The sequence below is a fragment of the Maylandia zebra genome, unplaced genomic scaffold (assembly GCF_041146795.1).
Source record: "Maylandia zebra isolate NMK-2024a unplaced genomic scaffold, Mzebra_GT3a scaffold01, whole genome shotgun sequence".
Taxonomy (NCBI): Eukaryota; Metazoa; Chordata; class Actinopteri; order Cichliformes; family Cichlidae; genus Maylandia; species Maylandia zebra.
Genome location: NW_027490031.1, coordinates 283,075 through 298,512, shown reverse-complemented (window position 1 = coordinate 298,512; position 15,438 = coordinate 283,075). Strand labels below are relative to the sequence as shown.

General features: G+C 42.9%; 1 protein-coding gene across 2 annotated transcripts; it reads left to right on the top strand.

Moving 5' to 3' along the window:
- The first annotated feature begins 724 nt into the window (after nt 1–724).
- LOC101465652 (uncharacterized) lies at nt 725–14,822 on the top strand. 2 transcript variants are annotated; one of them, XM_076880918.1, is made up of 8 exons: nt 725–1,709; nt 5,430–5,777; nt 6,814–7,146; nt 7,229–7,336; nt 8,021–8,341; nt 10,332–10,664; nt 13,661–13,984; nt 14,082–14,822. In XM_076880918.1, exons 1-8 carry the CDS (start codon nt 1,673–1,675, stop codon nt 14,171–14,173), a joined length of 1,896 nt encoding a protein of 631 aa, XP_076737033.1. In that variant the 5' UTR covers nt 725–1,672; the 3' UTR covers nt 14,174–14,822. The 2 variants fall into 2 exon arrangements, with proteins under 2 accessions (XP_076737033.1, XP_076737034.1); XM_076880919.1 differs by having other exon boundaries at nt 725–1,897.
- Nucleotides 14,823–15,438: the final 616 nt, after the last annotated feature.

The following is a 15,438-nucleotide window of genomic DNA, read 5'->3' as shown; positions in this document are numbered from 1 at the left end:
GCCTCGTGTGTTAAACATCAGTGAAGCACATTTGTTCAATCGGTATGTTTTTACCACATGTCAGGGCAACAGGCTAACTGGGGTTCATGAAAATGTTTATTGAGTCCACTCGTGTGATCTGTACTATTTCATAATCCTAAACACAACAGACAATAAAGTTTATTTAAACTTTATTTTTCCTTCACACAGTTTTAAAATAAAACAGAGACCTGTTAACATCATGAGTGTGGATGAGGAAGCTGCTGCAAGTCGCAAAATTTCAAATAAATACAGGCTCATGAGTGACCACATGGGGGTGCTGTTGGGCACTTTTTGATCTATTCAAAAATACATTGATCCTTCAGTCTGCTGTGTCTGAGCAAACACAGTAAAATCACAGCATTGGAAATATAATAAATCTGAATATTGCAGAAAAAGAAGAAGCTTTATTTTCTGCAATCTCTTCCCCCCCCCCCCCCCCCCCCCCCCCCCCCCCCCTTTCTCACCGTCTCTTCTCCCCTTTGGTTTTCTTTCTTTCTCTCCCCCTCTTTCTCTCATTCATTCCCCCTGTCCTATTTATTAAAAAAAAAAAAAAAAAAAAAATGACAAAGGATGAACTGAAGCTCTGCCATCACGTAATGTCGCATACTGCTGTTTCTGATGTCATTTAAAGAAAAAAGAAAAAAAAAGAAAAAAAAAAAAGAAAAAGAAGAAGCTTTATTTCCACAGATGAAGGAGAGTTGTACAGTTTATTTACAGACAGAATACTTTAGAATTTTATCTTAAATCTGAACTTCAAGTTAGCATGTGTGCTGTTTGAGCAGCATATTTCTGTCACACTCCAAAAAGACTAAAGTCCATTCTGGAGGCTGGAAAAATGTCTCCTTCATCAACTCAGCAGCAAATATGTTCTTGAAACAAAGCCCAGAGTCCTTCTGCCCTGAGCTGTAGAAGTTAACCATTAATTTTACCCTCTGACAGGATCAGAGCTCAGCTTTACTCCACCTGTCAGACTTCTTCATGTGTCTGTGTCACTTTGTAGGCTTTACATGTAAAGACAGCATCTGCATTAATGCTTCAGTAAAGCCTTTATTTAGATTCTGTGTGGAGCTGCACGACCAACATGTGACTTTACAGGAAGTCCCGACCTGCCCGGCTGCAGGTTCAGCTGATCAGAGTTTGACTTTCTGCGTGAAGGTCAAAGTTCAGTCATCACATGAGTATGTGACATGTCATAAAAGTGACTAGGTTACTTGTACAAACACTGATCTATATAGAATCAACCTTTATGTATATGTATTTATGTATTATTCTCTACATACAGACTGTAACACCGACCTGAAACTCTAAACTTGTCACTTAAGAACCAAATTTACACAGCAACGAGTTTATTTTATTTCTTAGCAAAGTTCACATTTTATTGCTGCTTTGCTGAAGTTCGGTTGAGTCGGGCTGTAAATGATCTGTGACACAGACACACCTTATTGACCCGTCTGCTCACACTTTTCCTCACAGGCTTTGATTTAACTCTGGATCAGCTGTGACATGGTCACAGTGGGGACTGTAGCCGTCAGCCTCATGTCCCGTCTGAAGCAGTGTGAGAGTGTCAGTAGATGATCAGCAGAGGAAAGTGAAGCTGCTGTGAGCTGATGTCCTGAAGGGCTTTTAAAGAGTCTCTGAGTTTGACAGGAACATGAAGATGTTTGTGGTGTTTGTGATCCTCCTGCACGGTAAGTACACCTTCCTCTCTCTGCTCTCATCATCAGCTTTTCTTTCATCTCTCTCTCTTTAATGTGTTGAAGTGCAGCAGGAGGAGATTTCCATCAAACACTGGATTCTGGCTCAGATCAAACTAACAATCCAAAGCAGCAACTTTCAAATCTCTGGATTCTTCTTGCTGGCTTTCAGATGAGCTCGTGTAAGAGAGATTGATATAGTCTTGTCTTTCATAAAGAATTTATAAATAAATACATTTTTAAAGTCACAGTAGTTGTAGTTATTATGATTATTTAGATTAGAGGGTCAGAATGTTCTGATTGGTTGCTTTCTTCTTCAGAGAAGCCACAGCACTTAGTGTCATAGCCAGTGAGTCTGCAGGACTGTTAACAGGATAAGTGTGTGGGTGTGAGGTTTAGTGCTGTGCACTGTGTTTGCACACAACACTGTAGCAGCACACCAAGCCCACCCAACCCCACAGCAGAGGAAAAATCTTTTCTAATAATACAATTACAATTGTATTAAAATACATCTAACTGGATATTCAAACTTAATTTTGAAAAAGATTAATTCAAAGGAGTTAAAAACAGGATTGAATGGGAGGCAGTTTAGATCATCCTTATAAACCGCAGCTATAGAACTTGTAATTTGGTGGGCGAGGTTCTCTGAGGGGACAACAGTCCCTGGTTTTGTCAGGGTTCTTGGTTGACCCAGTGTTTTCATTATTGTCACGGTTTGGCAGGGCAAACCGTGGGGATGTGGGGAAAGGAGGACCCAGTCGCGGTACTCTGTGTCTAAGCAGTGCGTTTATTTATAGTGAATGAAACAATAACAGTAAATCCCCGTGCTCTCCCGTGACTCCCTGCTGCTCTCCGATGTTCCACGCTCCTCCTCCTTAAGTGCAAGAAAATGGACGGATGGTTTTTCAACATAAAAGCCTTTAACAGATGTTATGGAGATGCTGCTCTTTACTTGAGAATAACAGAGGCAGCCGTCAAGACACTGTATTCCAGTAGGCATACACTCACAGACTTTAACTGAGCTCAGACTGACGTGAAGTCTCACGCAATGATCCCACGTCGGTGGGAGCTCCATCGGTCTCCTAAATAGCTCCCCTGACGAGCCTGATCAGCAGCAGGTGTGTGTGGGGCTTCAGGCGTGGCCAATCCTCTAGGACCACGCCCATCAGGCCTGCAGGTTCTTGGCATCCACACACTCATATATACACACACATACCTACACATACCTACACATACAATACGTGGAACACCGAACAGAAGCATAGACTTACAAATACATATCACAATAACAAGTCCATAACTGCACAGGGATCCTGGGTCGCTCACACCCAGGATCCCTGTGCAGTTGTATTTTCCAGATTCATGTCTTCACCGTGCCAGCCCTCTGTCTCAGTGTCATTAGTTCTAGTTCATGTATGTCAGATTATGTTCTGCTGTGTACTCACCGGTCTCTCATTATCATCCTCATCAGTCAGAGTATTTAAGTCCTCCGTTTCCTTCCATTCACGGTCTTGTCAGTCAGCCGTCTTGTGTTCTGTTTATCACTGACTCGTTTAAAAAGTTCACACAGTTTGAGGAATGATGTGAAATTGTACACAAAGGGAATGTTTTTGATCCTGCAATAGTCCTGAGCCAACTATGTAGTTGGTGTAACTGTCTGAACGTTACATCTCTAAAACATGGAGCCGGCAGTGGACTGGAGATGATGCATTGCTTTCTGGTGTCCAGCACACTGTTCATGAGGTGCACAAAGTAAAGGTTTATGTTAATCAATCAATCAATCAAAGCTTTATTCGTCACATGCAGGTTGCCCTGCAGTGAAATGGGACCTCCCCCGACCTTACACATATAGCACAAACATTACATGGGGATACAGGTCAGAGATTGGTAGAATCAGAGAAAAAACATTGAAATGTACACTACAGTGGGGAAAGTACAAGAGGAAAAAGAGACCCCTACTCATGCTGTGCTTCCATGGTAGGACAGCATGAGAACAGGAAACAAAAAACTCCTTTGCACAAAAAAGCACATAAATGTCCACAGCACAACATTGTGAAGACATGACAAGCCACAGGGGTGGGTGGCGGGTGAGGAGTAATCCGAAGCGAACACAGCAGCCGCCCTGCACAGCGCTACCATTCCAGCGCGGCACACAGACCCGCCGTGTTCCCTCGCAGGAAACAAGCATCGAAGGCGTTGGAAAGGGAGGGGGGATGAGTGAGTGCCTATCAGTGTAAGTGTATGTGTGTGCGTGTCCATAGTTCAGCTGAGACAGTGTCCTTCGGCCTATCAGGCTAAGTAAACAGTCCTCCAACCAATCCAGGTGTCCTTGCATGGGATGGGAAGAATAGCCGTAACACAGTCGTTATCAGGGAGTGATTGTTCGGCTCCAGCCTTGGGCCTGCAGCTGGCGCCGTTATGGGGGTCCGCAATGTTCATGTTGATTTTGTTAATTTCCATGCGAGCAGCCCAGGAGAATTTTCAGGCTGTTCTTTAACACTCCGACACTGGTCTCTCAATCTCCCGTTGGAGAGTCGCGAGCCTCCCCATGATGGTATCAAACTTCTGGTCCGTGGTGTTGTCGTTCTTTTGATTCTGAGACCTCACAACTGCAGTGAGCCGTTCTGCGATGTGATCCAACTGTCGCTCAAGGGTGTCATTTTGAGCAGGCCTCTCTCTGATGTTTCCCCTCATACGCTCAATGGTGTTGTTTTGAGCCTTCACAGCAGCTGTAAGCGTCTCCAAGGTGTTGACCATATTACGTTCGTTGTGAGAGGTCGCGCCTCGTCCCGTCGCTTCGAATCCAGCGGGCAGCCTTGTGGGGGTTTGAACAGCCGGTCCCGCTCTCTTATTTCTCCGATAAACCAGGGCTAAGCCAACTCCGATCAGCAAGAACCCTGTTATCATGGTTCCGAATAGGTAGATATCTTCAGCGTCCTCGATAGACAGTCCCGCCAGGCACACGACCCTCCATGTCTGCCACCCGTCCATCGTGTATCCGGCAGGGAAAGTCCCTCCAGGGCACTCAGGCTCTCCCGAGCCCAGACTTCTCGTTGAGAAAAGGGTGTCAATAGCATTCAGAGACCAGTTGATCAAATCCATAATTCTCTTTTAGGTTTAGAGAACGACAGTGAGAGACTGTTCCAGGGAAAGTAATGCACGCAAGACAAGACGAGGACATAGAGGCAAGCAGGGAAGATAAGGGTGAGGAGGAGAGGAGAAAAGTGCGACCGCCTTCGCTGAGAGCTGAAGAAGAAATGTGAATCACTCTGCTTGTTCATGGTTTAGTTTGGACTGTTTTAGAGAAATAGATCATGAGATTCAGTTCCAAGTGAACATGAGGTTTCATTACAGTTCATCATGACAGCAAACTGTGTCATAGTGAACTCTACAGAGGGACCAGAAAACCTCCAAAACACTTAAAACAGATGAAGATGCAGCAGAGTTTTCTAAGGAAGTGCTTAGAAAATAAAGCAAAGACCAGGAAGAGTCACATTTACTGTGAACTCAGTAAAATACACTAAACTGAGGCTGGTTCATGACACACTCAGTTTAATCTGCCAGGTCCTCACAGATTAAATGTTCACATTTAATAAATAAATACATAAAATTTCAATGTCTGTCTGTAAAACTGGCATCTGTGTTCCTGCTAATAAATGTGGACTCTGAGACAAACCCACTGCATGCAGTTAATTTGTGTTTATGTGTCCTCAGTTTCCCAGCATGCCCTGGCTGTAGTGGTGGAGGTGAATTCAGGGGAAACATCTGTCCTGCTGTCCTGTCAGCACTCAGGTTTTATACCTGAGTACCCCACAGTGATGTGGACTCGCTCTGATCTTCATCCCAAATCTGTCCACCTACAACGAGAAGAAGGAGATGACGTTACAGGACAAAACCAGTGTTACAGTGGACGCACATCGATGAGGCCTGACGCCCTGGACACTTTAGACTTTAGCCTCACTCTGAGAAAACCACAACTGACTGACAGCGGCAGCTACACCTGCTCCATCAGTAATGGGAGAGAAGAAATGAGACTAAAAGACATACAGCTGAAGGTCAAAGGTCAGCAGTAAACTAATACACCTGCTGTAGATTCAGGCCATTAGTCAGTACTGTAGACAAAGATCAGAGGTCTAACTGAAGGCAATGGTTCCTATATTCCCACATAGCAGACACGTCTGGCCCCGATCCGGCATTAAGCTGGCACCTCTGACTGACTGGTGTCATGGCAGGGTGTATGTCAACCAGATGTGGGCCAGGTCTGGCAATGATGGCACTGTTTATGTTATTGTTGTAGTTAGAAGACCCAAATGCCATGTTGCAATACTATACTGCGATGGTAGCCAACGTTTCAAATGCAGGTTTGACAGGTTTGTGAGTGTACACTTTATCCAAAACCTAGTGAGGGTTTACTCATATTTGCCACTGGGTGCCATAGCTCAGGAGGTAGAGCAGGTCACCTACTGATCTGAAGGTTAGTGGTTTGATCCTGGGAAGACAGCTACATTTCTGGATGGGTAAACAATGCAGCCGTATGGGAGGTAAAGAACATGAAATTGTTCATAGCTAAAGCAAAGGTGGGTGCTACATAGCTAGCTTAAATTAAGTGCCATGTGTGAATCTTACGTTTGTTGACATTTACAATGTAGGTCCAGAAAAGTTCTGATAGTTCTAATTTGTCACATTAACATGGCATTATAACATTGAAGCTGACTGAGTATATTTACAGTGTCTGGTTAATAAATCCTACAGTTTAAATGAGCCGCACTGACAGTCAGGATCACTGCGTAATGTCTGAATGTGATGTCTTAGATATGCTGCTTAGTGAGGGTGGTGACACTCAAAGTTAAGCCGTTGAGAATCAATAATAATCAAAACAAAAAGTGATATTGATAATGGATCAGAATCACTAAATTCTAATTATTTCAAATCCCTGTAACTATTAGAAAAACAGAGTCAGAGAACATTGTTATGTGTGGTTACTGGTTACAGGACAGACTCAGTGGTCTGGACTGTAGATACTCAGCTGTGCTTCAGTTACCATTAATATGACTGCTGCTGATTTTACAGCTGATACTGTGGTTTCTTGTCCTCGCAGAAGAGCAGGTGGAGGTGAAGGTGGACAAAGGCTCAGAGTTTGTCATCCTGTCCTGCAAAACAACACCTGACCTGCCTGAGGACACCAGAGTGGAGTGGACTCACTCTGACCGAGAACTCATGATGGTCCATGTGTACTCAAACAGAAGTGACCACCTTAAGAACCAGGACGACCTTTACTGTGGTCGCACAAAGATGAACAAAGACCTGCTGAGAACTGGAGACCTCAGTCTGACCCTGAAACACCCCACAGAGAGAGACAGTGGAGGATACATCTGCACCATCTACAGGGACAAAGACATCCTGAGACAGAAAGCAGTGCTGCAGGTCAAAGGTCAGAGATGCAGACACAGGTCAGAGGTAGATTTATGTCAGATATCAGCATTCATGTCGTTATAGATTCTGTTTCTCCACAGAACCATTTCCATCCTGGGCCACAGTTCTCCTGGTTCTCTTGGGCCTCCTGGTTCTTATTGGGATTTCTGGAGGTCTCATATCTTATTTCCGGCACTATTTCATGTCAGGTGAGTGTCTCCTACTACACTACCCATAATGCCGATGGTTAGCAGGTGTCCTCTGGTGGCTCCTTGACTGCGGCTCACACAAACTTGTTCCAGAAGCTGAAAGAGTTGAGAGTTACAAACAGCTGATACAGAGAGCTGAAGAGAAACTTCCAGGTTTGTTCCAGAAGTCAGAAAACCTCCTTCAGACTCAGTCATTGATCAGTGAAACAGCTCCACAACATGACTTTACTAAACAGTGTGTGTGCTTCACTGCATTGATCTGACACAGAGGCTGCATGTGGACAAGCTGTTCTTCTTCTGTGGTGGTAAACAGCAGCTGACATGGAAACATGTGCTGACAGTAAATGTTGCAGCAGCTTCAGTAAATGTTCCTCCTTGAGTTGTGCTCAGTCATGTGGTGGAGAGCTTCAGATGTTCAGACACATGAGATCTTCATGGTTTCTGTGCTGATGTGTGTGAGACATGGCCGACTGTGGAGGCTCAGTCTGTCTGTGCTTCTTCATCCAACATGTCTGCAGCACTTTACAGGCTGCAGACTAGTTACCAAAGAACGAGTCAGGAACACATCAGGAACAAACTGAGACACAATCTGACTGAGACTAGAAGACAAGGAGGGACAGGGAGGTCATGTGACCATCACAGCTGCTGCTGACGTCATCATGTTGTCCTTTGTTGTTCTCTCAGGTTACAAGGTGAAGGTGAATTCAAGGGTGGAGTCTGTCCTGCTGCCCTGCAAAGCCACAGTTTGGCTGCCCAAAGACGCTATAGTGGAGTGGAAGGACAAATATAACAGGAAGGCTTACGTGTATCAGAACAGTTCTAACCAGCCTGAAAAAACACACCCAGATTTTAAAGCCAGAACCAAGATGAGGAAAAACCTGCTGAAGCTCGGAGACTTCAGTCTGACCCTGAAATACCCGACAATCACAAACACCTACACCTGCACCATCTATGACCGGAAGGGAAGCATCCTGATGGAGAAAGAAGTGGAGATGACAGTCAGAGGTTAGTGCTGTAGATACAGGTCAAAGGCCAGACGTCAGTAAATGGTAAACAGACTGGTCCTTATAAAGTCCTTTTCACAATAACTAGAAGATGATTTCTAGCAGAAGTGTGAACATTTCCACATCCTTTCTCCATGTTATCATCCAAAGCTGTGTGAAGTTTCAGAGCTCTGCAGCTAACAGACACTTTCAGTTTGTAACGTCGTCTTCAGAACAACAAGATTAAGAAAAAGAATAAATAAAGTAAAAGTGAAACTTTCCAATGGAAGGAAACAGAAAGGTGGAATAAACTGAGGTTATTTACCATATTTTATCATTACCAAGAGAGTTGGTTGAATTTCTCGATCTACCTATCTACCAGTTCCTACCCTCACCTATGGTTACGAGCTGTGAGTAGTGACTGAAAGAACGAGATTGCAGATACAAGCGGCAGAAATGGGCTTCCTCTGAAGGGTGGCTGGCTTCTCCCTTAGAGATAGGAGGAGCAGTTTAACCATCCAGGCAGGGCTCAAAGTAGAGCTGGTAGTCCAAAGGAGCCAGTTGAGGTGGTTTGGGCATCTGACATGTTCCCTCTAATTTTTCATGTGTCTGAGCGAACACACAAACTCCCTGAGCGTCCCTTGGACCACTGTGAGCGACATCAGACGTGTGCACTGTGGTCACACCAGCATTGAATCCATCCAAGTTACATGTTATTAAAATAATCAAATTACAGCATTTACATTTATGTTAGACTACTTTTAATTAACTGCTTTAGCCCACTTACAATGAAAATAAAAAAAAAAGAAAATCTTGTTCATGACCTGTGTAGTATGTTAACACTATTATAAATAACTTTAACTCCTATTTTGAAAACACAACTTTCTTTTTTTTTCTTTTTTTTTCTTTTATAAAGCTCTGACTTGTATTATGAGTCAGTGGTCTGGGAGAGAGTCTGTAACTCTGTCTGCAAAATACAGTAAATAATGACCAATGCTGGGCAATTAATTATATAGTTACTTCTTCAAAAAGGTTACTGAGTTTTGCAAACAACAAAGTTTTTTGCAGCTGTTTACCTAAAAATGCAGTCAAGGTGTTTTTTTAAGCAAACATTTCAAACTATTTACAGAACAATCAGCTGTTCTGCATCAAATTTGTCTTTGCTCACAGGCAGACAGTGCTTTTGAGCGTTTTCCTTATAAAACGCCATTTTTACCGTTTCTTCCCGCAGTAAATATAAACAACGATAGTATTCAAGAAAAAAATAAACATTGCATATATGGTTTTACGTGGCCGATCAACACAATTTAAAAACTGGTATAAAGTCCACACTTTTTCCATCAATTGTTCCATCTGTCCTGCTCACATCTCCAATGGTTGGACACGTCATTAACGTGGCTTCATTCCACATCAGCCGCTTTGCTAGTTAAAACACCGGTGTCGGCACATAAGGACGCTGTCATAGCCTGTCAACCACGTTGATTAGCTGCGTATATACGAATGTGAATCGCATTATTGGCTGGACTATGGGATAAGGTGGCATCGTTCTAATCCCATACGGGAGCAGCCAGTCACTGACTAACACTGCAAAACAGAATTGTTAAAGTTTTAATTTTAATTTCAATTCAGGTTAGATTTTTTTTTTGTGCGCAACGCTGATTTGCTGTGCGCAGAGACGTGTCAGCAGTGCACAATTGCAGACGTGCGCAGCTTAGAGGGAGCATTGCTGACGAGGATGCCTCCTGGGCACCTCCTGGTTGGGACCTAGAGAGATTATATCTCTCGGCTGGCCCTGGAATGCTTTGGTGTTCCCCCAGACAAGCTGGAGGAGGTGGCTGGGGATAGGGAGGTCTGGGCTTCTCTGCTGATGCCCCCTGGTCCTGGATAAGTAGAAGAAGATAGATGGATAAAAAGATAATTTTTTATCTTTCACTTCATGCAGTTAAAGAAAATGTACTCCGTTCTGCTGCTGATGTCTGTACAGCTCATGTTGTGTTCTGTTGTCCTCTCAGTCCCCCAGGTGGAGGTGGATTCAGGGGAGGAGTCTGTCCAGCTGCCCTGCAAAACCTCTTCAAAACTTGACTTGCCTGACAATGCTACTATTGAGTGGACAAACATGTACAATACAAAGGTCCACGTGTATAAGAACGGCTCTGACCAGCCTGAAGAACAGCACAAGATATACAGAGAACGAACTGAGATGAACAAAGACCTGCTGAAAACTGGAGAATTCAGTCTGACCCTGAAACACCCCACAGATGGAAACACAGGTATCTACACCTGCACCGTCTACAGCAGGGAGGGAAACATCCTGCTGAAGAGAAAAGTGGAGCTGAAAGTCAGAGGTCAGTGCTGTAGATACAGGGCAAAGGTCAGAGGCTAGCTGTAACCTACATTTGAGGTTTTTTTTTATATTTTAAATTTTCTTATGTTAAGTTTGTGATAATATTAAATTATTCTGTTATGATTATTAGTTAGGATTTAGTTGAGTTTATGTCTAGTTCAGTGGTCCTAAAATTGTGTGGTGCGCCCCCACTGGTGGGGTGCAGACTTCTGACAGGTGGGGCGCAAGTTACCTGGTAGAAAAGTCATGTGGAACAAATGTTTAACATCGGAATCCCTTTGAGGGCAGAATAAAGAAATTTGCGGCAGTTACAATAATAACATTCACATCCACTAAAAAGCTGCAACTGTCAACAGCGGCAACAAAGAAGAATACGTCCACATGTTGAAGCGAATGGATGGATGGATGGATAGGTGGAGTTTATTATCTAAAGAAATTTGCAGCTAGGCTTTTCTGTCATTGTTTTGTTTAGATGGTTTCTTCTATGTCTCCTGATTTATGAGTATTTCCCTGTCCTTTGTGTAATCTGCCCTTTAAAGTGAAAACATGTAAAGTGAAACATGCTGAAATTAACGGCAGCATTTTTCCACATTTAGCTCAAAACATTACAACGTTTAACATTTAGATTTAGATTTAAATATGACATTTTGATTTAACGTTTAATATTTAGATTTAACATTTAAAATTGTGTTTCACATATGAAAAGTTACAAATATTTTACTAAATGTTGTAAAAAATGACTCAAAAATGATGTTTTTGTAAGGTTTTGAGCTCCTTGTTCTAATTGTCAAACTTGTGTTATCATGTCTACATCTCTCCATGTTTCCTGTTTTATTTTGATGTGTCAAAGTGGTGCTTCCAGTTTTACTTACTTTTCCCTGTGGCATCATGATCATTGGTGTCAGCTGTGTATCCCCTGGCGTTTCCACTTCCCTCATTACCCTCTTCTGTATTTATGTCTCCTTCTGTTCTTTGTCAGGTTGTCCATCTCTCTTCATGTCAAGTCACGGCTCAGTGTTATCGCTTCCTGAGGTTCATGTTTGGATTATTTCTTAGTTACGTTGTTGCATGTTCCTCTTCAGTTTCATGTTCAAGTCTCTCGTCATTGTTTTCATAGTTAGCTTAGTTCTATCCCAGTTTAGGTTTCAGTTTCGTTTTACCCTTGTTTCGCCTCACCTTCTTTTTTCAAGGGTTTTTTTTTTTAAATCAGCCATAATAAAGGCTCGCTTTATGTTTAAACACCAGTTTATTTCTCCCATGTCCGCATTTTGTGTCCATTCCAAAAACACACCAGTGTTCCCCGCCGTTACAATACAACCCGACCATGTCGAATCTAGCAACACACCAAAGGGAAATTATTCAGATGGTGGAACAGCTATGCAGCAAGTGGTTGAAGCACTTCGGAAAAGTTGTTTAATTGGTGTAGCATCTGTTATGGGTTCAAATATTGAGGGTGAGCACAAAAACAACAATTGGCCCAGAAGAGTTGGTCAAACAATGATTTTAATGAACACACGCGTGGGGAGATGAACACTGCACACACCAGCATCGATCTCCGCCCAATGATACACAAGCAGTTGTTTTTATAACACCAGGGTATTATTTATGACGCCCCCTCATGCGTCAAAGCAGATACAATACATGCATAAGTTTCAAAGCCACAAATGTTCTGTTGACGACTTTTGACCCATTTAAAAGGACATCTTCTCCGTCTCGAGGCCAGGTGCTTCCTATAACTCTCGCTTATCTCCTGGAACAAACTGTCCCTTAGGCAGACACAATTTTGCAATCACAAGCTTTTGCGAACTATTATTTGAACTCTTACCTAAACATGAGTCTAACTACTGTTTGTGTGTGTCTGTCTCGACCTCAAAATGCACTCGGCCTCACCCCGCCCGTTGGCGCTTCTGACCTTTTACCAGACAGAAGCTCTCTGTGATAGGTGTAATAATCACAACTATCATAACTATCTATTGAATAAATGCTTTGATGAAATGATAATTAATGTAATGGTAATGATGGTTAGGAATAGTAGCAGTAAAATATTTCCCTGATCTCCACACATCTCTACTGTCATCTCCACTTCAGTTGGACCTCCTGTTGCCTGCCTCTTTTCTGGCGAGGATGTGGGCAGAGTTGGCTGCCATGTCACCCTCGGCTCCGGGGGGTGGCTGCTTCACCTACGGCCGCTCAGCCCCCCAAACTGTTTCATCACGGACTCTGGTGCCTTTGGCCTCTGGGTTGGCTGCCAAAAGGAGAGCTTACAGGCTTTTGTGCCATTAGCGACCCCCAGAACTGTATAATTATGGACCCTTGCGCAGTTGATGGCTGCTGAGGTCATCTGATTGTAAGTGGGTATTGAGGCATCTGGGTAAGATCTCAGACTGCATTATAGATGGAAGACAGCCCCGCCCTCTGTTCAAACATGGCCGTTCACAGTGGACATAGATGGCTTCTTTCACTCCTCTTTCAAACCATCTGTCCTCTCTGTCCAAAATGTGAACATTGTCATCCTCGAAAGAGTGACCTTTAACCTTTAGATGCAGATGGACAGCTGAGTCTTGTCCTGTGGAGGTGGCTCTTCTGTGTTGTGCCATGCGCTTGTGAAGTGGCTGTTTGGTCTCTCCAATGTAGAGGTCTGGGCATTCCTCGCTGCACTGTACAGCATACACCACATTGTTAAGTTTGTCTTTGGGATGAACCAGTTTGTGTCTGAGTGTGTTGCTGGGTCTGAAGTACACTGGGATGTCGTGCTTGGAGAAGACTCTCCTGAGTTTCTCTGATAAACCTGCTAAATAAGGGATGACAGCAAACTTTATTGTGAAGCAGCACATGGACAGAAACATCACAGCACCATCAGAATCTGATCATCTCTACAAGCTTAAAGAGCTGCTTTGACCTTCTGCTCTGATCTGCTTCTGTCCTTCAGCCTTATCTACAACTCTGAACACCTGCTGCTGCTGTCTATAAATTTAATGTTGTTTGTTTTCCTCTCAGACTGTGTGGTGGAGGTGGAGGAGGGGGGGAAGCCTGTCCAGCTGCCCTTCAAAACCACAGGAAACCTGCCTGAAGATGCCACAGTAGAGTGGGAATACTGTGAACATGAATACAGGAAGGTCCACGTGTATGAGAACGGCTCTGACCAGCCTGGTAAACAGGACGAGGTTTACAGAGGCCGAACATCAATGAATGAAGACCCTCTAAAAACTGGAGACCTCAGTCTGACACTGCAAGAGCCCACAGATGAAGACAGTGGGAGATACAGATGTGAAGTCAAGCATGGCTGTCAAATTCTCAGAACGAAAATGCTGTTTCTCAAAGGTTAGATTGTTTGTTTGATGTGTGTGTGAGAGTGAGTGTGTGTCACAATACAAAATTCAGAAGAATAGTGTCTGACTGTCCTGTGTCTCCTCTGCAGGGAGAGTTCAGGTCCAGGATCAAACAGGGGACATCAGGAACAGAAGCAGCTCCATTGATCCGACTCCTCTGATGGCTGATCAATCAGCTTGATCTGTGTGTTTGGTTAAGAGTGACGTTACTGTGGAGCTTGTTGATCAATCAGAAGATGAAGAAGAGTATCAAGTTTACAGCTGATCTGCATGCTGGAAGTATTTGGAAGAAAAGCCTGGCTGACTGTTTATGAATGTTTAAAAACAAATAGAATTATTCCACTGTTTCATTGATTAGTTATTGGTTCCGGTGGTTGATAGTCCTATTAATAGGCTTCAACTTCTGAGACCCTCAATTAGATAAGTGCAAGAAAATGGACGGATGGTTTTTCAACATAAAAGCCTTTAACAGATGTTATGGAGATGCTGCTCTTTACTTGAACTTGTTGTTGAACTTCCACCTTGAGAACTCCAGCAGTGGTGGGATGGGGAATTTTAAGGCTTCTTCCAGCTAACCTTTTTGCAGGAAAAGCATCATATTTTGATATTTTTTCTCCATGTAATCAGTCAGCAAGTTGTACTTTATTATACAGCAGACAGAGAACTGTTTTTTGTGTTAGTTCAGTTTTCCAGACGAATTTATCTATTCTCACTTAAATTCACTGAAGCTTGTCTAAGAGCAAAACACGAGACTGATTTATTGATTTTATAAATGGAGGCCTCTGTGATCATTTACACTGAAACCCTCTTAACTAAAACATTTACAGAAATTGTTGTCAGTAGATTTGTTCTTAAACTTGGAGATATTTCAGAATCAGTCGTCTTCCTTTGCTGCTGCCACGTCAGGTTGAATGGTTCTCAATGTTTCTCTCCCCACACATCCTCCCTATGGAACAATAAAGCAGTAACGCTGAATAGAAACTGGTTTGAGGGGTGATGTATTGTTTGTGACTGACTCACTGAACTCTGAAGCTAATCTGTCAGATTAGCTGAATCTGCTTTTAATAAAATATAAAATAAGTTGTACAGAACAAGAATACAGGCAGGTGTCTTATGCCACTGACACTGGCACTAAGGCAGTTAATCTGTAACAGCACCTTACAGGGAGTGCAGAATTATTAGGCAAGTTGTATTTTTGAGGAATAATTTTATTATTGAACAACAACCATGTTCTCAATGAACCCAAAAAACTCATTAATATCAAAGCTGAATGTTTTTGGAAGTAGTTTTTAGTTTGTTTTTAGTTTTAGCTATTTTAGGGGGATATCTGTGTGTGCAGGTGACTATTACTGTGCATAATTATTAGGCAACTTAACAAAAACAAATATATACCCATTTCAATTATTTATTTTTACCAGTGAAACCAATATAACATCTCCACATTCA

What these genes read in the sequence shown, in the direction of transcription:
- LOC101465652 (XM_076880918.1), top strand. Translation starts at nt 1,673, where the DNA reads ATGAAGATGTTTGTGGTGTTTGTGATCCTCCTGCACG. An exon ending in CATACAGCTGAAGGTCAAAG is followed by an intron (nt 5,778 to 6,813) that starts GTCAGCAGTAAA and finishes TTGTCCTCGCAG; the next exon opens with AAGAGCAGGTGGAGGTGAAG. An exon ending in AGTGGAGATGACAGTCAGAG is followed by an intron (nt 8,342 to 10,331) that starts GTTAGTGCTGTA and finishes TTGTCCTCTCAG; the next exon opens with TCCCCCAGGTGGAGGTGGAT.